Source organism: Poeciliopsis prolifica, unplaced genomic scaffold, assembly GCF_027474105.1.
Source record: "Poeciliopsis prolifica strain line A6 unplaced genomic scaffold, Auburn_PproV2 SCAFFOLD050, whole genome shotgun sequence".
NCBI classification, from domain to species: domain Eukaryota; kingdom Metazoa; phylum Chordata; class Actinopteri; order Cyprinodontiformes; family Poeciliidae; genus Poeciliopsis; species Poeciliopsis prolifica.
The window spans coordinates 3,188,582-3,211,965 of record NW_026562425.1 but is presented as its reverse complement, the minus strand read 5'-3'; the positions used below and the strand labels follow the sequence as shown (position 1 = coordinate 3,211,965).

The 23,384-nt window shown below is 36.2% G+C and overlaps 1 protein-coding gene across 3 annotated transcripts; it reads left to right on the top strand.

Annotated features, from left to right (window-relative positions):
- The first annotated feature begins 1,737 nt into the window (after nt 1-1,737).
- Nucleotides 1,738-23,171, top strand: ranbp3b (RAN binding protein 3b). 3 transcript variants are annotated; one of them, XM_055058280.1, is made up of 17 exons: nt 1,740-1,852; nt 3,568-3,623; nt 5,697-5,733; nt 5,817-5,894; nt 6,010-6,081; nt 10,271-10,336; nt 10,492-10,584; nt 12,418-12,527; nt 13,734-13,853; nt 15,318-15,418; nt 15,525-15,600; nt 15,690-15,786; nt 17,173-17,297; nt 17,392-17,512; nt 17,955-18,097; nt 19,765-19,960; nt 21,946-23,171. In XM_055058280.1, exons 1-17 carry the CDS (start codon nt 1,831-1,833, stop codon nt 21,987-21,989), a joined length of 1,557 nt encoding a protein of 518 aa, XP_054914255.1. In that variant the 5' UTR covers nt 1,740-1,830; the 3' UTR covers nt 21,990-23,171. The 3 variants fall into 3 exon arrangements, with proteins under 3 accessions (XP_054914256.1, XP_054914255.1, XP_054914254.1); XM_055058281.1 differs by lacking the exon at nt 13,734-13,853 and having other exon boundaries at nt 1,738-1,852; XM_055058279.1 differs by lacking the exon at nt 1,740-1,852 and having other exon boundaries at nt 3,540-3,623.
- The last annotated feature ends 213 nt before the right edge of the window (nt 23,172-23,384 follow it).

Below are 23,384 nucleotides of genomic sequence, written 5' to 3'. Positions count from 1 at the left end.
GAAACATGTCAGTGTTTTCTTTTCCCCTGGAGGTTTTAATTTTCTTTTTCACAAATCCAGATAATCTAACTTTCTTCATCTTGATTGAGTTAGCACAATATCAACTTCTTAAAATTAATACTTAAGACATGCTGAGTTGAAGTGTTTGCTTTGGTTTATTTAGTTGGAAATGCAAGTTACCCTCTTAATCCAATTCTACAAAGATGATAAATTACATCAAAGTAATTTCTGAAGTTTACGTATAAATGTTACGTGAAATGTATGAATGAAATGTTTAGTTTGATGCATCACTTTAGTTATGTTTCTCGATTTAAGTTTCACAGTGAGGCCTGTTTAAGCTTCCACAGAAGGTGAGGGCAGTTCGCCCTCTACTGGCAGGAAATTTGAATTGCATCGCTACAAAAAGAAAAACAAAACAAACACAAAACTGACAAAAAGCAAGCAGAAATTAATTATTTATTTGCTTTTTCAAAAGCTCTTTGGGTTGAAACAATTGAGGTCTTTTATAAACCTGCTGTGCTGCAGAAAATGCTTTAAACCTGTTACTGCCAAGCCAACTGCTGTGTCAGACTCGAAATGATGGAAAAGTCAATGAAGTTTGCTATTTGAAGTTAAATAAAACATATCAACAAACATATGCCACATAAGAAATATATTTCTTAAGGCAGACGTGTTATCTAAGAGTTTCTACAGAAGAATGATTCTAAAGATACAATGATTTTTTTTAGCTCTTTTATGTAATTTTGCAGCAAATTGCACATTTTATTTTATTTTATTTATTCAATATTCCAAAGGACTGTGAAAGTTTGATATTTTTTATTTGTTTTAATTTGTAAAAATACAAAAAAAAATTACAATTGTTGAAAAAATTCTATAATTTTTTTTAATCAAAAAAAAATAATAATAGTATTTTTATTGATTGAAATGTAATTTGTATTCAATAAAAATACAGAACATATCCAAAAGACTATCCATTTCTTTTAGAGGCCTAATAGTTTTTGGAAATTGGAATATTTTTGCTTCATAGAAACAAGAAGTATGATAACTGTGGATGGAAAAGGTTATGACCTCCAGATGAGAGGTAATCATAATCACACAGCACTCTGTTATGTTACATTAAACATATGCTTTATATGGTTTGCAAAAAATATTATCTTATTTCAATATTAATAACTTTTTTCCTCCCCAAATCTTTTTCTTTCAGGTTATTTGATCTTCAAGTTGCCTCTAGTTATGAATGCATGTGTGTTTGTGTGTGTGTGTGTGTGGGTAGGTGTGTGTGTGTGTGTGTGTGTGTGCGCGCGCGCACGCATAGTGGTGTTTTTCTTTATTGCCATGTTCAGAATTGTGACTTTTTTCTTGGATTTCTGATTTTTTTTCCCTAGGGACCCTAATGCTTTTCTGCCTGTATATCCTAGTTATTAACAATATTTTATATTGTAAGAAAGAGAGAGAGAAAAAAGAAAAATCAGAAAACAAGCAAACAAAGATCCAAATCTTGGATATCACCCTAGAAAAGTGAGAGTTGATTTCTTACTTTGTAGATTTCTTACTTTGTGGACCTTTCTCTTGCCAGCTTATTATGTCTTAATTGATGTATTTCACGACTTTTTGCAGTTCTTGTCTGTTCTTTTCCCTCTGGTACGTTGTCTCTTTGTGGTTATTTAGATTTAAATTAGAGTCCCATATTGTTGAACAGCATAATTATAATTCTGGGACAGGAAGAGGAGACCCCTGACTCGTCGGGCCCCCGGGCCTGACAGAAAACACTCCTGCCTCGGCTTGTGTTATCTGCGCGGTGGGTTGTGGGTGTGAGAGCGTCGAAGTAAAATGGCGGACTTGGCAAACGAAGGTGAGTAAGTAGCAGTGTGAGAAAAAACCCCATCAAGCCTGACCTGCTGATATATGCTCCTTACAATTGTGTCTGCACATGCGGGAGCTGCAATGAAACATCTCGGTCCTATCTTTATTTGTGTCTTCGGGAACCGTGTGGCGTCGCGGTGTTTATAATATCCACAACGTTAGCAAACATGCTAACAATGCTAACGGTTGGGCTCGGGCTAATACCTGGAATATGTCGGGGCTACCCGGTTTACCTCTCAAAGCTAGCGCCCCGGCTATTTTTAGCCTGTGTGTTTGTCCATTTGTGATACGCTTTCAGCAAGTTGTATAAAACGTTTTATTTTTGTAATATTATGAGTTTGGAACAACGCTGTGCATTTAAGCTAATTTGGTGCTGCATTCCTCTGTTTGACTGTCGTAAGTGGCTACCGCTTGTTTAGGCGCGTAAGGGTGAAAATGGCTATTAAGTCAAGGCTCAAGTAGCTTTTGAGAAAGTTTGTAATTTATGCCCTTTTCTGATTCCCATTGAGTTTATTGTGAAACTAAAGCTAACAGGATGGTAATCTTAGTTGAACTGTTTGTTAGGAGAGATGACTCATGCGGGATGAAGCGAATTAGCACGCTAACTATAGCCTACACTCTGCTTCATGGAGGAACCGGTAGCAGCGACTATTTGCTGGAAAGGGTCATAGTAAAAGTGCTAGCTGGTTAACATAAGCCGGGACCACCTCTGGCAATTTGAATGCCTGACGTGAACACCAGCATTACACGCAGGAATCCGTACGTTTACCATAATGGCTGTTTTAAATTAAATGAAAAATGAAAACAAGGATGGATGATAAATGTAGGTCACTTAGCATTTATTGCGATGTTGCACCAAACAAAACCAGCATGACCCATCTGTGCAGTGATTGTCAAACAGCTTCGCAGCATATTCCCCAGATGTTTATCTGTTGCAGCATTGCATGTGCACTTTTGTAGGGCAGGCAGCGTTAATGATGCTACCTACACCTGCCCGAGCAGGCCCCGCTCAGACACAGAAAAACCTTTGTCTGATACCGTTATAGGATTATACATCTCAGAGGTTACACCGTGAAGATGCTTTAAGTGGCTTGAAGTGACTCCAGATCATTGCCTAGCCTTGTGAGTCCTCTTCTTCACCGGTATACAGCAGTAGCCTGTAGCAGGAATTAATTCTTCAGTCTAAATTTTTCATGAAAAACTGATATAATGTCGCTGTTTAAAGGGAGATTTTAATATTTAAACAAAAACACTCTTGTTTCTTCAATTAAAAATATTGTTGCTATTGCTTATGTTGGTTAGCTTTCATCTACATAATATATTCTTGCTCACCCCAGATGTGTTAATGGGATTGTATGATTAAGTCCAATTTGTATGGGAGTGGATTTCTCTGCCTGTCACTAGAGAAACCTTTCTAACTCAAGATGTTTGTCAAACATATTGCAGCCATCATTAGATCGCCTTAACATAAATATTTAAAAGATGGCAAATGCCATTCATAATACTAAAGTGTTTTTTGCTGTATTTGTAATGACTGTGCTTTTACTTGGCTCTCTTGATTTGTTATGGATATTGGCTTGTGATCTTTATCAGCTTTCATTCTGTAGCCTTTTTTGTGCAACTCTTATGAAAAGTTAACTGGATAACCATACAGGTAACCTAAAGCTGATGCTTGGATGACCAGCCTACATCTTTTCTTAACAGACAAGCCTGCCATTGCACCCCCTGTGTTTGTTTTCCAAAAAGATAAAGCACAGAAGGTAAGTTTCTGCTTTCTGTCAAAGCACTTTTCACTTTATTAATCTGTAAAAGTAGGCATGGGTGGTTTTTGAGATTTTTTTCAGTGTGAGTGAAAGTACCACATGTTTACACCTTAAAAAAATTTAAACAAAAATATGTAACATGGTGAACTTGCGCCTAGAAACAATTACTCCTTTTGTTGCTAAAATGATGTAACATACTGGTCATTACAGTTCTTAAATGGTAAATGGACTGAACTTATATCGTGCTTTTCCAGTCAATCGTGCTTTTCCAGTCAATTTGACCACTCAAAGTGTTTTACACTAGAGTCACATTCACCCATTCACACACACCTTTATACACAGACCGGTAGGCAATTTGGGGTTAAGTGCCTTGCCCATAGGCACATCGACATGTGGCAGGAGGAACCTGGAATCGACCTACAACCTTCCGATTGCAAGACTACTACTCTACCATACAGCCACAGTCGTGTTATTACACATTTAACTTGTTTATTTTGTACCTTGGCAAGAGCAGAAATATAATTTGGTTTAGTAGTGGTTATAAAGCAGAACATTATACAGCTGTTGCTATTTTTCTCTTTTATAGTGTACAACCCATTGAAGTCTGGTTAACCCAGTAGCTTAGCCTCCAGGATGTATACACAGTATTTTGCAATTATATGGTGTGTGTAAAATTAAAACCACTAGGGTTTCTTTGGAATGCAATAATTTTTGACTATTGTATTCCAAGTGTCACACTTTTATTTGCTAAAAACATATTCGTAATGCTTGATGGAGTTGATGGGCATCATCCTGACACACAGGATGATGCCCTCAAGGTCACAGGGAGAGTTGGAAGAATATAAATGATGGAGAAGAAACAGAGATTGATCCGATCCAGGCATTGTGATCCTGTGTTGCTGCAGGTTACATGTTGACTAATTTTGCTCTTAAACTTACAGTCAAGAGAAATGTTGGAAATTTTAGTAATAAAATATACAGATTTGTCTGTATGCACACAGATGCTTAAAATAGATCCATAAATTGTATCTATTCTAAGTTTAATTATATAGCGTCTGCTTAGCTTCAGCTTCCTTAAAGATATTTTATCATAAAAAATGTCATTTAAATTGTGTTTTTGTAAATAAAGTTGAATTGACTTGAGGAGGGATTTTCTGAAAATTAGAGAGGAGCAACAACAAGTTTCTTTCTGCAGACAGTGTCCGACTAAAATACCGAATATTTTATTCTTTTACCTCCATCTGCCATGGATTATAATGGAGTTGGGAATTTCAGTGGCCTGTAGGAAGAACCTGAAGTCTTAAGGAAATAAATGACCAGGCTGCTGTCATGTAGAGATAGATGTATATGTTTAAGAATTAGTTTCGCTTTAATAATAAACTTATATTAATTATGTTAAAAGTGAATTCTAAGACATAAAATGCGCTGGTGTTGCTGACTGGTTTGTTCACTTTTGTTTGCAAAAGCAGGATAAAAACGGTTAATATTGTGAAGACATTTTGGATTTTGAGCTGTTGGTATCGGCAGATATTTAGAGTCATATTTTGGGATTCGGTTGAAACCAAAAATCCTGGATTGGGGCATATCTAAAGAGATTCAAAAGGCAAAAAAAAAAAACATGGATTTATTGATTATATTAATATTGCAATATTTAAGCATAATGCCACCATGACATGATTTTCTATTGTGGTGCACCCTACTGCTCTGCCAGGCAGTTTGCAGTCACTTACCCAGCATTGATCCATAAAGCCAGAGACAACTGCAGTAACTTCGGCGTTAAAATGACTATAAATCTTTGGAAGTATATAGCAGACGATGTTGACATGTTTTAAAGCTGTTACTTTTTACCCAAACCTTAGGCATTATCTTGACACCAAACATTCACCCAAACCTATGTTAAGGCATGTTTGTTTTTCAACAGTGAACAGCTTTTTCCTTCCAGGGAAGAAAAACTTAAATGGATTAATTTGATTCCTATAGTTAATTACAAACATTGTTTTGGTTCTAAAATACTTGTAAAGGTATTTTTGAATGTTTAATAACTGGAGCTTTTATTGTCATGTCTTGCAGCGGTCTGCAGAAGGCTCAAGTGCAGAAGATGGCGAGGGTAAACAAAATACTATAATCTCTATTTTGTGCTATAGATTTTCTCTAAAACTAACGATAAAAATGTTTTACTCCTGTTTTCAGACTCAGACAAAGATGAGGGAAGCTATTGCCCCCCTGTGAAAAGGGAACGGACATCATCATTCCCACCCCCTCATTCTGGTAAGGACATGTAGTGACTAAGCAGACCATTTTCTCCTCTTTTTGTTTTTTGCTTTATTCTTTCTTGTGGTGTTATTTGTATGCTGAGTGCAGTGTCCTGTCTGGCTTCTTGCAGTTCCCAAGAACAATGTATTCATGCCCTCAAGTTTCTGCCAGTCTCCAACTGGGAACTCTGATTCTGAGCCAGGTAAGGCTTTAAGACCCAGTGTTGAAATGCTTTTAGTTTCAACTCAAAGGTATCTTCAAAGTGATCTTTTTTTTTTTTTTTTTTTTTTAAAAAGGGTTTGATGTTTGGGTTGCCAGCACATTTTCAGTGCCGTCTTGTAAGCTTCCTGCATACACATAACTCTCTGCCCACCAAACCGTCTTGTGGTTCTTTTAGTTCTAAGTTCGGACTAAATTTTAAATTCAGGGGCTTAGTGTTATTTATAGAAAAAGAAATACGTGCAATTTCTGATTGTATGTTTTTTTTTTTTGTTGTTGTTTTCTTGTCTGGCTTGTAATAATTTATCACATTTAAACTGACTGCCAACCTTAGAGTAACAGGACAGGTTTTTTGTAAATGTTAGCTTTAATAGGGTTACATGTTGTGTTTTTCACCTATTCGTTGCAGATCGTGCTGCACGTTTCACCAGCAGCTGGCTCAAACAGAGCCAATCAGTCGCACTTCTGGTCAGAGCAGCTGCTGCTGTCTGGCTGCTGCTGCAGCCTCGGTGTTAGTTTGAGGACTGGGCTGCTAGTAAAAATGTTGGCCGTTTGGACTCTGGTGAAAACTGATCTGAGGTTACGAAGCATTTATAAACAAACTCTGGATAATTTGTGAAAAAAAAGTTTAAATTTACGATAATAAAAACACATTCCTTTAATACTGTTAAACAAAATGAAATGTCAAAATTGACTTTATGTTGTGTGCTTGTTTTTCTGATGGGTTGCTCAGCTTTATTAAGTGATCTGTGTTGCTTTTTGTTTGCTGAAACTAAGTCATGCTTTATCCAGAGCGGAGAGAAGTGAAACTTTTTGCTGTTTGAGTTTGGCATGCTTATTTGTAAGAACGTCTTAAAACCCTGAGAAATTCAAAAAATGTTTTCACTCAGAGAACTATTAGGACCATGTGTGGCCTGTAATTACGCCTGCAAACTTTTACTGGCAAATACATTTTTAAGCATGTGTTTGAAAGTGTTTTGATTTTTTTAGTGACTCAGACAGATACTTTGGTGTTATTAGATGTTATTCCACTTGCAATGCTGTGCAGAAGTATTCACTTCCCTTGAAGATATTTAACAACTCTTTTTTTACTAGTAGAAAAAGAGTTGTTACCGTCACTAACAATCTATTATTTATTGAGTGAATAAATAATAGAGCAAGCTTACACTGCAGCTACAAGTCTTCCTTGGTGTTTACGCATCTGAATATTTTTTATTTTTTGCCAATTTTTCAATGCCAAATATCGCTAAATCAGTCAGATTGGATGCAGAGCCACTCTGAGCGTACATTTTCGCATCTTTGCACGTTAGTTGGATTTAGGGCTTTGATTGGGCCTTTCCAACGCATTAACTGGCTTTGGTCAGCCAAATCCAATCTAACCTTATAAATGAGACTGCTTGTTTATAAAAGTTAAATAATTTTTGTTTGAAAGTCCAAGAAAAAAATAGTTTTTCCCAGTAGGTAAAATAAAACATCTATCAAGTAGTGCACAATATGTAACAAATAAAAAAAGCAAATGACAACATTTAAGTTGTTGCAAAAAATTAAACTATATACATGTTGAATACATGTTGCAAAATATCTTAAGAACAAGTTCATCAACATTTGGTGGTGAATTCTGCTAAATAAGCTCCATATTAATGTTTGCAATGCTCTCCATGTCTCTCCATTACCGAACAATTTCATGTCATTTATTGCTCTGAAAAACAGCAAAGTTCCCTGTGAAGTCCTGAAACTGCATTTGAGACCACAGTGGTGCAGATTTTTAGCTTGTCATTTAAGTGCTGCACATATCCTCGTTGTCTTTGACTCTGCCACGGGCGACATGTACCGTAGCAGTGGGCCATTACTAACAGGTATATGAAATCATCTCATGGACCAGACAGAATCGGATCCCAGGTCTAATTTGGCCCCACAGGCCTTGAGTCTGAGATGTCTGATCTAAATCATTCTGTGGAAGGTGAATCTCTGCCCCACTCTCCAACAGGCTTTCTTCCAGGATTCGTCTGTTTTTAGCTCCCTCTATCTTCCAAATAACTGTAACTAAATTGTCATGATTCGTCTTGCCACTGTGTTTTTCTCAAAGTTGTTTGTTCAGATTGTGTTTTAAAGCCATAAAGTTTCCTTTTGGTCTTTTCTAACCCGACTACCTTCCATATGATTGCTGTGCCCCCTGCATGGCTTGTGTCAGTCTGAAAATAAGACTTGTTATTCTTTATCATCACTGTGTGTGTTGCTCTGCTGCTCCTCCAGAGTGACTGTTGATCCTCTTATCTCTTCTTCCCACTAAATCCCCTTCCTCGTCATGTCTTGGCGGTTTGTGATATACTCTTTCCATTTTCAGATGACTGAATGAACAGAGCACTGAGACATCCAGAGTTTGGATAACCTACTTTACTTTAAATGTTTTCATAACTATATCTCTGTATGTTTTCTTCTTTGGTCTTCATGATGTTTGTTTGCAAATGTTCTGCAAATCTGAAGCTTTCACACAACATTGAGCAAATATTTTGGTCAGCGTTCCAGTTATTATGAAACAGGTTTAGGTTTTAACCCTGATTTAAAGGAACTCAGTGTTTCACCTGTTTTGTTTACATTTGTTCCAAATTAGTGGAGCATAAAAACTAAATGCTGCTTCTCTATTTTAGTTTTCAAGTTGAGATCCTGTGTAGTCTGGCAACATTTATGTGTTGCTTTTTAGTAATTTTCTTATTATAAATGTTATTATGAATTTTGTTAAACAGCTCTTATTGACAAAGTTACCTCAATACGTCAGGCTGGTACAGAAACATTAAAACATGTAAGATGCAATTGTCATAAGCCACAATTTTAAATTGCAAAAAAGTGAGAATGTTCCTTAAAGGTGAATAGAAAGCAAAGTGATAACTGAAATACATGCAGGTGAACTTTGACAGGAAAAAATGTAAACACAAAAAAACTATACTATAAACACAGCTCTGTTATTTAACAGCTAGGATAAAGAAAACCTGGAAATGGGCCTCCTGTGGAAGATTTCCTTTAACCTTCTGCAGCTACCCTTGTTTTAGCTGCTTGTTTTTCCTTCTATTAATAAACTTTATAGTTCTTGAATCATGCTCCTCATAGTGGCAGGATGGTGGAGGAGCTCTGTTAGTTCTGATTAGTTCTTTTTGTTGACTTTTTTTTTTTTAACATTTCTGGGTGAGGCGTTGCTTGTTGGACAATTATTCCCTCATAGATTCTGTGTAGCTGGAGGCATTTTTACTCTTTTTTTTTTTTTCTTTTGGATTGTTGTGATGTGTAACCATGATGTTTTTTTGTTGTTTTTTTACTACTGGAAGCAGCTGATTAGCATCTGAAAAGCTCTAGTACTGTAATACCTGAACCTTGACCCCAAATCCCAGAGGAATTGAAAAGCAGTCTTCCTGGATGGAGAGAGAGAAGGAGGAGGAAGTTTGAAAGATTTAAATAGGAGTGGCAAAAGCAAATAAGTTGGATTAGCATTTCTTGTCAACAACTAATGTCATCATCCAGGAAATGTTGTTGTGAAGTAAGATCTGTTAACATGTTGTGACGCTTATGAGGCTGTCGCATATCAATAGTCTTCGATCACAGACCTCTTCAGATTCGTTGTGAGACTTGCTGCTTGCATAGATCCTTCCAAAAGGACTCTTTAAATATACTTAAAGGGCAACATTTAATTCTTCCTAAATAAAATATTTTTTTATATCAATTGAAACATAATGCCTTTTCAGTGAGGATTCAAATTGCTTGATTTAAATGTTCTTTTCCAAACTTTGTACTTTTCAAGGCTGGAAACCATTTGGCTTTTGCCAGCAAGTTTTACCTATTTGTAGTATTTGCAAACCTTCAAGGGAATTTTCATCGTATGCCATTTTAGACACAAAAGTGAATCATTAAATGCAAAAACCAAATAAAGCAAAAGATGTACTTTTATATTGTGCTCAGTCACTGATAAAGACTAGTTAAGAAAGCCAGTGAGCTGAAGAAACAGCTTAAAAATGGGTCAGATGACAAAAACTTGCTTTGTCAGGTTAGAGCTGGATTATCTGAGGTTTTGCATGAGCGTTGCTGTGGTAACACACTCAGTGGTTAGATTCATATCTATTCGTGTTGCTTTGTAATTTTTAGATATGTTAATATTTGTTGACTTTTATGCTCTACTTCACCAGAGGAGAAACCTATGGGGTTCCGTTTAAAGCCACCGACTCTCATACATGGCCAAGCACCGAGCTCTGGTAGGTTTGTTATTGTCATCATACTGCTGGATCATAACATAATACATTTTCTGCAGACTTGGACTCTTCACACATACACTGGATTTCTGAGCATACAGTGACAAAGCAATATATATGATTTATACAATATGTAAGACAACTTCTCTGTGTTTTAGGCGTCCCAAGTCAAAAACCCAAGGAGCAGCAGCGCAGTGTCCTTCGCCCAGCAGTTCTCCAGGCGCCAGCCTCCAAATCACATTTAGAGTCCAGTGAGTACAGCTTCTACTTAGGTTACATCAATCACAACATATTTGGCAGTTTGCTGAGGTACTTCATAGGATTAACAAGGGAAAAAATAGGTTGAGTTTTGTTTGAGAATTATGTCAGTCTGAGTTACATGAATATTTTGTCTTTTTTTAATTCAGTAACTATGCAAAACTTCTACCATATAGTATAGCAATAGTATGTTTTGTTTTCTTCTCAAATTTGTCTAAGAAATTAAGAGAACCTGTCCAAAAAAATTTAAGTAGTTGTCAACAATGTAAGGAAAGTGACAGTTCTATTTCGGCAATTTGGAAGTTTATCTTAATCATATTGATTTAAAAAAATATATTTAAATGAGGGAAATCCATGTCTTATTTTGGGTAAGTGCCATTCCCATCAGACATTTAACCCATTAATTTATTTACAGTTTAAAAAACAGACAAATTTTAGAGTGAAACTGAATGCCTAGGTTTTCAGTTGCTTTCTGCACTACATTGAGAAGTCTACCAATATGACCACAGCAAGCAAAGCAAGTCACATGACAATCACACACTTACAAATAAACAAAAAATAGTGAGGAGTTGAGTTTTTCACTCTGATTGTTCAATATCCCGAATTGAAATGGTCATTTTTTGAACTCTGCTTATCTTAACTATTGACATATTTGTTATGAACAGAAACAAAATATGTAAAGTTTTAATTTTCTCTGACTAACATTAAGACGTCATTTTGATTTCTCACACAAGCTAAAAATGAGAGGAAAGAGAACTTTCTTCTCATTTTAATTTATTTCTACATTTAATACTATTGAACTCTCAATTTGATTAGGGAAGATATCTTCATTTCACATGACATTCTTATGACTTTCTGATGACTTTATGTAATGAAGCAGTAAGACATTTATGCCTACAATAAACTAGCCTCGTTATAGTACTCTGCCTTTTTTTATGCCAGAACATTTCAAAATAGAGAGGGAGGTACCGCTTGCCTGTCATGGAAGACCACAAATCAGTCAGCAAACTTCATCTGTCAGGCTTGTTGCCCAAACTTGTTGCTCAAGAGCCTCTGGCATGCCATAGCAAACAAGAGTGCATAGTGACACATTGCCTCAAATAACTAGTTGAACTGTATAAAAAGGAGGAGTAAATAGTAAACATTGTAAACTTTGACTTTATTGGTCTCTTTGGAGTCAGAAATACCATTTTGACACTTTGTTAGATTGGTTTCTTGCTACATGCAGTGACTAATAAAAGTATTTTCACTCTTTTCATTGTCAAAGTGAAAACTGATTTTTAATAAATAGATTTATAACATAAAATAAGTGACTGCATAAATATTTACCCCAGTCAAGTCAATATTTAGTAAATACACATTTGGCTGCAATCACAGCGTGGATTCTGTCAAATTCGTAAATACTTTATTGATCTCATTGTGAAATTAAGTGTTGATCTAACCTTTTTTCTCAACTCCTTTCTGTTTTTCCTCAAAATTAGACGATTGCTCCCTGGTTGCACACCTGAACACAGCAATTTTATTACTTAAATATGATTTAATGGTTTCCTATTTTCAATAAATAAATAAAAAATTTAGAAAACTTCTTTCCTTATTGTTATAGTAGGATGTTTGTGTGTAGAATTTTGTAGGAAGACATTCATTTATAAATAAAACATTAATTTCATAAGAATGTAACATAAAATGTAGGAAAAGTGATGGGAATGGCTTCCAGACACTCTATTGTGAAATGTTTTCTGTGTAATTAATGCACTGATTGTGTTTCAGGAAACAAAGAAATGAAAAATTAACAACGTATATGTATTTTGTCGTGTGTTTAAACTTAGATTCCACTTGTGGAACGAACGGTGTGAAGAAGTCACCAGAAGGATCACTGGTCAGCCAGTCCTTCTTCCTGAACAACAAAGAGCACTCGACTACGCCAACCAAGTCACTGGTGAGAGTTTCATCATCATTTCTGTTGAATGGATCAATAATCTTAATTTTGCTTCACTGGTTTCAGTTGTTTCTGATTCTGTAAACCGTTTAACTGACAACTTTAATGTCCTGCGCAAGAATTTTAAATCATTCTTTGCTTTCTTTATGCATGCAAATTGTTTATTGTTAAAATTACAACAGGACATGTTTAGTCTGGACGAGAGGCCTGCACCTTCAGTCCGATTAATGGAAACAATAGACAAGTGAATCAAAAGGTTTAGCTGCCTTTTTACATGTCAACAAGTCCTGCAAAGGCCTGGTTATTAAGCATTCATTTGAGTCAGGTGTGTTAGAGCAGGGATGCATCCAAAAGTTGCACAAGTAAATAAAAAGTAGAGCTAACTTGATGCAAGTTTTCCTGTTAAAAAAAAAAAGACAGACTTATTATGGAAAAGGTATTATATCTCAAATTAGTGATTAGCATTACTAATTGCAGACAGCAGTCGTTGCATGCAGGATTCAGAAACTTTTACAATCCAGAGAAAAACTTCTCATCTAAATCTTTTATAATAAAAGCCAAAAATATAAAGAATCTTAACTTTTTTTCTAATATATTATTGCTAAATTTGAGAATCGCAATTTGATTTTTAATTCTGCGCTTCACAAAGAAAACCTTCATGTTGTGGAACAACCCTCTCTGCTCTCTTTGCAACACCCAGGTTTGTTTTTACCAGTTATGGGTCCTGACCCCTCAGAGTCATTGCCTTGAGAAATAATGGAATATGGTTACATATAAAACAGGCTATAATGCCAAAAATGTTCAAATGTTACAAGTCATACAAATGGAATAGATACAGAGTGACATTCACCGTCACAGCGCTGGGCCACACTTAACACACCTTACGGATGCAACCAAGTGAGGCAAAGGTTGCAGTGCGAGTTTTGCTTTTATTCTTCTCCTCATTCTGTACCCTTCCTGAAGGTTTGTATCTGTGACTGTCGTCAGTCTTATATGGTTTTACAAGCACGTAGCAGTGAGCGTGTGAGCAGATAAAAGAAATCATTTAATCCATAAAACTCAATTTGTTTGAACCTGGTTTAAATTTTCAATTTAAACCAGTGCTGACCTGTAAGAAGTGTTATTTACCAACATTGTGGTTTATTAAAGTGAAAAAAACTGCTTTATTAGAAGAAAAGCTAAGTCTGTTTGTTTGTAATGGTTCAGAAACATGAAAATGAGGAGGATGGAGCAAACGGCAACAAAGATGGGGGCAGAAGAGACAAGAAGGATTCTGATATCCCCACGTCTTTTGTGTTTGGTCAAAATATCAAAGACAGAGCAAAGGTGAGCTGCGTTAGATTGTTGATACTCTACAGCGCATTTAGAAAGCATATACTCTTTTCATAAATATATTCTGATTTTTGCTGTTTTTTTCTTCACACTTAAATGCTTCAGATCATCAAATTTTCACATGAGACAAAAACTACCTGAATAAATACAAAATATAGTTTTAAAACAATGATCTCATTAATGAAAGAGTAAACAAAAGCTATCCAGTATTACCTGGTTGTTTGTAGAAAAAGTAATTTTCCACTCAGAGCCACCCTCTAATGGCAACAACTGTAATCTGTTATTTTTATTCACGAGCAGTGATTATCCATAAAACTCAATTTGAGTTTGAGTCTTTCACATCAATGTTGAGCAATTTCTGCAGGATCGTTTTAATTCTTGGGGGTTTTATGCATTAAAGGCTTATTTTAGTTACAGCGCCGCAGAACCTCAATCATTTCAGGACTACCAGATGTGTTATGTAGTTTTGCCTCCTGCATAACTCTGTGTATGTTTAAGCTAATGGTGATAAACTAATGGCTATAAAATTTCCTTCAGAATTCAAAAGAGAGATTTTTTTTTCCATCTATAACAGCAAACTGCCCAGATTATGAAGCGACAAAGCAGCCCAGGCCATTTTTTTCTGTTTGCATTGATTTTCACCTTTTGCTATTTTGCCCCATTTTCTTCATTTGCATGAACTCTGACCTTAACTGTGGCCAGTTAGATATGCAGTTTTTTAGAGGTAGGTCTGGGTTGGTTTGTGACCTTCTGGATGAATCATCAATGCATATTTGACATAATCTTGCTTGGCTGCATTTTCCTGGGAAGGCTGCTGTTTCACTTTTTCTCCATTTGGCTCTTTGTGGTTAATTTTTATGAATCAAAGCCTTGGAAACATCTTTGCAACCCTTTCCAGATACATAAATGTAAATGAATTTGTTTTTAATTGCTTTAATTTCATCACATTGGCTCATGCTGTGTTGCTTTTTGACGTCCTATAGCCTACTTCATGCTGTCAGACAGGTTCAGTTTAAGTGAATTGAACTTACCTTTCCCAGTAAAAGTTGGAAAAGGTAAACGATCATTTAAAAACATTTTGTATTTTCTCAAATTATCTTTGTTTGATCTGCAAATAATTTTTTTTCTCAACACTGATGTGCTCCAAATTCAAGTCATAACATTTTGCTATTGAATGTTTTAAATATTTCAGTAAGACTAATGGTAACACACACAGACACACATTTCTTAAATTAGATTTTCTCTAAGTACACTTTAAGATGTACTTAGAGGACTTTAATATAATTACTAATTTCATTGAAAAATGACAACAATTTAAAAGGAGTTATCTCCTGTATGCACTTATTTGTGTATTTTGCTCTACAGAGCTTCAAGCTATTAAGCTAATTTGCCATGTGAATTTATTTATTCTTTTGTTTTTTTTGATTCCCTCTCATGTTTTTGTTGTTTTTGTTCCAGTTGGATGAGAATAGCACAGAAGACAACTCAAAAGACGCAGCGCAACTGGACTCTCAAACAGAGGGCACTAATTATTTCTTACAGTACATCTCTACCCCAAGGTAATGAGATTGTGTCTCAAACATATTTTTAGCATCTCAATTTAATTCATGGGTAACCTCTGTGCACCGACTGAAGCTTTTCTTCACTCCTTTGTTTTACTTTCAGTTCAAAAAATGCCACAAACAGTACAGACGGTGGAGCAAAATTTGTCTTCGGGCAGAATATGTCTGAAAGAGTTCTGGTAAGTTCTGTTGCTTCCCAGAGATTTACCTCGAATTACATTTTAGTCATCTTTTTTTCTATTTCATTTATTTATTTTTTAAATTTCAGAGTCCCCCAAAAGGCGAGGCCTCAACCGAGGAAAATAAAGAGGTTTCAGCTGCTCCTGCTTCAGAGCCCTCATCACAGGAAACGACCCCAGAGAAGGGTAAAAATACACTCTCTCTTGCCCTTCAAAAATGTTTGCTATTCAGATTCATTACTATGAGAAATGACAGAAAACTTAGCTGGACTTTGATGAAAACCCAAACATGTAAGATCTAAAGAAATGTATGAACACAGCCACATGCACGCCTGCAGGTTCCAGGGTCTTTTTCCAAGGCAGGGAAACAAAATCTGATTATATTCTCCTATGTTCTCTACCTAAAGGAACTTGTTTACCACCACAGATGCAATGTTTTATTGACCAGCAGAAAGTATCATATGTTAAGTGAAAGGAAAAAAGCAAATATAGATTTTTCTTGGAAATAACATCTAACAAGTGTGGTGGGCATTTTCCCCCCTGCTCCAGTCAATACTCTGCAGCGGCAGTGTTTAAGTTGCAGCTGCAAGTCTTTTATTTCTATTCCAGTTTTGCTCATTTAGAGACTGAATTTGTTTGGCCAGTGTTAGAGAAAATCTGCACAGATCTTTAGAATTTTGTGTTGCTTATTTGGATTGTGTTTGAATGCGAACTTTTTTGTCAAGTGACTCCTCCAACAGGTTTTTTTTTTTCCAGAATCGTCCCTTTTTTTTAGCTCCATCCAACTTCTCATCAACTCCAGCCTTTTCCCCACCAACATCCTGTTTCATTTTTGTGAAAAATATTTTCAGTATTTTTCACAATTTTTTTTTTTTGTAAGACAACTGTAATTTTGCCTATAGGAAAAAAACATTAAATTTTGGAAGCCTTCTTTTGACTTTCTTTGTGCCACTTTTCCATTAACGCCTGATGTGTCAGATGCCCAATTAAAGTGGGAACTGACAGAATTGGCAAAATGTCATAATTAGACAAACAAAGCTAATTAAAAACAGAAGTGGCGACACTATGTGCGTCATTGTTGTCCGAATTCTCAACGTTTTGTCTCACGTAAGATCGTCAAAGTCGGAAAGTCGGAAATGTAATGATGTAAAGCGTGCCGTTCGGATTGCTATTAAGTCCTATATTGATCGCAGATGGGTTACATTTGCGATCAATACATGTGTAAAAATGGCCTAATCCTTGTCTTATTTGTCAGGACATCTGGATGTTTTGTCAGGTTTACAGTTGGTACATGCTCTTTGAATTTCTAATAAAAGGTGTTATGAGAAATATGCATTAGTTTCCTTCCACTTCATTTTCATCTGCTGCACTCTGTTGTATAAAATCCAAATAAAATAGGTTTAAATTTGTAGATGTAATATGACCAAACAATTTTGTACTGAATACAGAGTTTGTAAAGGATCAAAGGCAATGTGTTTTGCTTCCAAGTTAGGGAACGACTACTTTGTCAGATCAGGGAAAAAAATCTTCACGCAAGGAGTAAATTATTTATTCTGCATTTCATTTTAACAGCAAACAGTGTGTCAGAGTCTTTGGCAGAATCTGCAGCAGCTTACACCAAAGCCACAGCCAAGAAGTGCATCTTAGAGAAGGTTGACGTAAAAACCGGGGAGGAGTCGGAAAGCAATGTTTTACAGGTAAAAAGACGAGACGCGCCTTGTGCATTCAACACAATTGAAAGTGATGTAAATGTTTCCCTTTTTAATTCCCCCCTCCTTGTTTTTGCTACAGATGCAGTGCAAGTTGTACGTCTTTGAGAAGACAGCTCAGTCGTGGATAGAGAGAGGTCGAGGGTTACTCAGACTCAATGATATGGCTTCTACTGACGACGGCACGCTACAGTCTCGTCTTGGTAAACACACCTGCCGAACCTTGAACAGAGAAGAACCTCAGCCCTGTTAAAAATGAACAGAAGTGCAAAGTTTAAGACTTTAAGAGGTCTTAAAACTGCTTCAAGTGCTTGTTTTTAATTTCTTCTGCAATACCTTTTGCATGGCACAAGGGGGCGCTAAGTCATGCGAATAATTTGATCCCTTATTAATGTAAATTTATAAGGTTTACTTCAAACTTTTTAATAAAAACACCAATCATTTCAAACCTTGTTTTAATGACATTGATTGAATTGAAGTATAAGAAATTAAAACACACATCTAAGACTAATCAGATTGCATTAATGGTAACTTTATTGTGTGTGTGTGTGTTTTTTTTTGTCTTTATAATCAAAAGCCTTAACAGTTAAATGATCTTGCAGTACTTCTCTTTAGTCATGTGACTCTGTCCCCTAATCTTCGCAGTGATGAGGACGCAGGGCAGCCTGCGGTTGATCCTCAACACAAAACTTTGGCCCCAGATGCAGGTGGACAAGGCCAGTGAGAAGAGTGTGCGAATCACTGCCATGGACACAGAGGACCAGGGGGTCAAGGTCTTCTTAATATCAGTATGTATCGCAAAACAATAAATTAACATTGTTTATTAAATTACCTTATTTGTAAGTCTTAGATATTTTTAAATATGCCCATATTTATATTTATGTTCCACATTTAACTTATGTGGAACATAAAAGTTCCACATAAGTGGCTGTTGCTTGTATGGCTTGTATGGTTGAGGGAAATCGGATCAGAGACTTTTCAATTTGTGTCTTTAATAGAGCCTATTTTAAATCCTTATCTGAAGGTAAAACTTTATTTTGGCCACTGCTTGTACTTTCAGATGTGAAAGAATTTAAAGTACTCATTTGAAGTGCTTATCTGAAGTTTTCTTGTATGGCTGTTGCTCCTCTCTTTCTTTCTCTTTTTTTAATTTTAGAAATGTACTCCATATGTTGTAGTTCTGAAAGAGAAGACAGATTTTATTGCACACTGAGAAAAAAACATGTCTCATGTTGCAAGGAGGCACACAGCTCAATCAGAAGAAAGCTACTTCAACATTCTCTGCACTTAAAAATGGCTTTTTGGTGTTTGATTAGGAAAATGTTGCTACCTGGACTTCTGCTATCACATTTTAAAAAGGAGCTAATTGGTTGTGTCCACAAAAGTGGAGATAAGGAAGACCATAGATATAAGCTTCTGCGGTAGTGCTAATTTCAATTTCCACTGAGCGTATAGAAGCATATTATGATATTTTTTTGATATATTTGAACTATTAAAATAGGCCGTTATGCATGTTTCTACAGGAGGTCTCAAGTGTTTATAGATTCTAGCTTTTTGCGAATGGCTGTATGCTTCTCTTGTTACGGAATTAAACACTAAAGGAATATGTTAATAAATATAGGTTGTATATTTTATTCCTTATTAACACATTTATGAATGAAAGAAATGAAAGATTCATTCAGATGCAAACCTTCTAGAGGTCCAAATGGGCTGTTTATTTCAGAAGGTGTTTGTTTTTACATGCATGGCAGCCATGTTGGACTTTGAGTATGGATATGTGTGAAGACTCAATCGTTTTCTCTTGGACTTCTGACGTCAAGGAACATTTGTTTAGTCACCTGACTTTTAGTTTGGAATTTTTTCACTTCAGACATGCAGTGCAGGCAGGGAAAGTTATTGATTTCGTGACAAATTTCAACAAACAGAAAATGTCAAACTCTCGATGGCACGCAAGTTTTTGGAAAACTTTGCAATTAATGAATTATAATAGCCATTTACCCGAATTGAATCATTTTTTTATGGTTTGGTTTTGTAATACAATTCCTTGTTGACAACTAATTGTTTGTTATTTTCGCCTTAGGAGACATAGAAGTTTCCTGATCTGCTTTTACTTAAAATGTTCCAAATATTCTGTTTTTATGGTGTGGTGCTTATTTCCAGATGAACACTATTGGGCTTCTTCTAATTAACCTAAAAAGCTCCATCAAGTCTAACCTTTTGCTTCACACACTTATATTATATTTTCTGCCTCCATTTACATAATAATGCTTTTTTTTCCTGCCCACTGAGCTCTATCGCGTCTCTTCCCAGATGTTTGGGATTAGCCTCCAGTTGCTTAAAGGGCACGAAGCCTACAGACAGTTGTTAAATCTGAAACATCTGCACGCAGGAATGTACTTACAATATATGTACCTTTAAGGTTCCTTACATCTAGCTTCCCTTTCTGTTTCTTTAGGGTAGCTCGAAAGACATAGGTCAGCTGGCTGCAGCGTTACATCATCGTATTTTAGCTCTGAAGAGCAGGGCGGAGCAGGAGACGGAGACCCCGGCGACAAGTATCCCTGAAGCTGAGGTGCCGCAGTCCAACGAGGAAGACAGCGACGAGGAAGACAAGGGTTCTGCCTCCGCTGCAGCCTCCACTCCTGCTACAAGTCAGTTCTCTCAATATGTACATTATAAATGTACAGTTGAATGACAATAAAGTCTGTCTGTGTACTTTTCCTGATTTTTTTTCTAAGTTTCTATTGACAAATCTGATGACAGTAACTGAATTGCTTAATCTTGCAGCAGGTTGATAGATGAAGCAATTTCTGCAGTAATTCATGTTTTGCTTTTACAAGAGGAAAAATAATCCTGCGTTTTTCATACATGTTGTGAGCGCCCAGAGAAAAGCAGCATGCAGTTGGAGGAGTATTCTAGATTTTGACTAATGATGACGGCAGACATGAGACAGTCAGGTCCAATTAAGAGAGCTTTATAAATGTGCAACCAGTTTGAATCTGGAGACAGGAGCGCCAGGTACAGGAACAGCTTTTTGAAAGGTAATGTAGATCTGAATTATTTATTGTCTGAGGTTGAGACTAAAATTTTATCATAAAATGGTTGAGAACAATGAGAATTTTTGATGTTGTGTATGTGGATTGACTTACAATCAGTGACATTACTTTTCATAAAATTGAGATTTATTTTTGCAAGGAAACAATCTTAAAATGCAAATTTCTGAGATTAAAAACCACTGTTTATTGGTCCATAGTTTGACGTGTATAAGGGAGCTAGTCAAGCAACACCTTTTAACTTTATATTTACTCATACTTAATTGAGCCTATTTTAAATCCTTATCTGAAGGTAAAACTTTATTTTGGCCACTGCTTGTACTTTCAGATGCGAAAGAATTTAAAGTACTCATTTGAAGTGCTTATCTGAACCATACAAGTGTATCTCAGTAAATTAGAAGAGTCAAGAAACAAATTTATTTTGGCTATTCGGTTAAAAAGTTAAATTAATTCTATTAGTGGTATATTGAAAAAATAAGGCCCAAAGCTAATAACAATAGAAAAGGATTTTCTAAACAGGAATGTTTCACACAGCAGACATTTACAGATGCCTTTCATAAGCCACACCATCATAACAAAACAAGACATAACAGAACATTAACAAGCATTGGACTGAGGACAAAGGACAAAACGATCCCATGTGGGATACCACCGCCACATTTATTGTCTTAAGCCATTCCTGAACCAGAGACAGTGTGAGAAGCGTCTTAAAAAGGGACATATGTTGCTTGGTGGTACAAACTCTTCTTTTCTGATGAAAGTAATGTTTGCATTTCGTATGGAAATATAAGTCCCAGAGTCTGGTAGACGAGTTGGAGGATCCCAGAATCCAAGTTGCTTGAGGTCCAGTGTGAAGTTTTTTTTTATAACTTTGTTCTAACAAGTTTAAAGTCAGTGCAGCCGTCTACCAAGACATATTAAGGCATTTCATGTTTCCTTCTGCTTCATGGAGATGCTGATTCCATTTCCTAGCAGGACTTTGTTTCAAACACCATTTTGATACTGTGCTTGATTGGTCTTTAATCGGATCTGACCTGAAGAAGAAGATGAGACACCAGATCCAACAGTGTAGATGACGTGAAGGATGATATCAAAGCAACCAGGGCTTCCTCAACATCTCAGCAGAACCACAGACACACTGCATTGATGTAGTTATTTATGTAAAAGGAAGCACAGGGTAGTATAGAGTGTTTCTGTTAATGCAAACATGGGCTTACGTTTCAGGAGGCTGACATGTCTGTGTTAAAATCCTTTTTTTTTTGTCTTATTTAATGTTAAATCCTGGGTTTTTATTAGCTGTAAGCCTTCATTTAGCTCTCTTAAAATGTATCCAAAAGTGGAACTCCTGCATAACAAGTTCCTTTTTTGTAACTCATTAAAGTGAAGTAAATGTTGTTGGTCTAATTTGCTAGTCTCACTTCTTTGCCAAAACGCAAAGTTGAACGAGGCACAAACCAGCATGTTTGTGTGGCTTCCTCAGGAGAAAATTACATTTTTTGCGCTTTCACGCTGGGTTTGATTTAATATATTGAGGCTGCTCACCCGCAGTGACATTCCCACTAATTTCCTCTCTTTTCCTGCAGGTAATTCAGACGGAGGTGAGAACCAGGCAGCAGGAAGCACATAGCGTCTCTATTGGACAGCCTGCTAAGATGCCACTGTTGAGGTATTTTACTGTAGGCATCTCCATGGACAGCCCTTGACCAATATGGGTCCTCCAGACCAGTACTTTTGGATATTAGAAGTCTAGCTCCAGGAAATAACCCCCTGTGCCGGAGTGTCTCACCCAACTCGTGCAGTTCATCTTCTCTGCATTCAGCATAATATCTGGAGTCGTTTCTTCCCTCCCTCTCCTGTTTTGTGTTTTATTTTTGTTTTCAAGTATTTTTTTTCTCTCTCTCCTGATAGCAAAAATAAAGACTTCAAAGCTTTGGTTTGGGACTTTTCTGCTCATCATATTGATGAGTGTAAGGGTGTTTTCCTCTACATTTTAAGTATGGCACATGTTAAGACTGCAGTTTCTACTTTGGGACCTTTATACTCTACAGCCGTACCTCTGGACTCCACTCATCCAGAGGAGCTTCGTTCACAGTGTGTTTTGACTAGTCATTTAGTCTGTTGGTCCTACATCCAGACCGACTCTCCTCCTAACCCTTCCTTCCACTTCCCTCCAACCAGTCTGTGCGTTAGGTTTTGGCAAATGTAATTTATTTTGGGTAGTGATTTTCATAATGCATCTCAACACATACGTGCTGTTTGTAATGGCTAGCCAAGATCACTCAAGTTGTCATTACTAGCAGTTTCTTATATTTCCTATTGACCTATATTATAGTGAATAAAAGACTCAAACAATGCAGTTTCCGCTAATGTGATTTAATTATTTGAGGACAAAAGGGCAGAAGGATTCACCTTAAATTGTCATCTGAATTAATGCGTTTTAGTTACTCATGTTTATTTGTTTTGTGGAGGTTTTTTTTTTATTTCCAGCTTGAGAAAATGAATTCATCAGTCTTCATTTTGCATGTAACTTTTTTTTTAAATTAATTTCAGCATCCCAAGGATTAATTGTCTTGATGCTTATTTTTATGTTGAAAATTATATAAACTTTTTATCCATTTACATCTGGAAACCATGTTGGAGTGAAGACTTCATGTGTAAAAAGAAAAAGAAGAAAAAAAATAAATATTGAGTGATGACTGTAATACCCTTTGAATTACATGTACATTTGAATATATCATTTAGTAGCACACCATGTTTTCTCATCTCCTTCACCTGCCCCCATTTACAAAATAAACCATTTTGGACTGACTGTGATATTTTTCCTTCTGAAACTTGATATTTCTGCACCTACATAGTCAGTGCCTTGCAAAAATATTAACATCATGGGAACTTTTTCAGCTTTTGTCACATTTTCACAACAAAATTCAATGTATTTAGTTGTAATTTTCTTTGTTAGACAAGCACAAAGTAAGTTGGTGAGTAACAAGTGTACATTCATTTTGTGGACTTCAAGGTGTTTGAC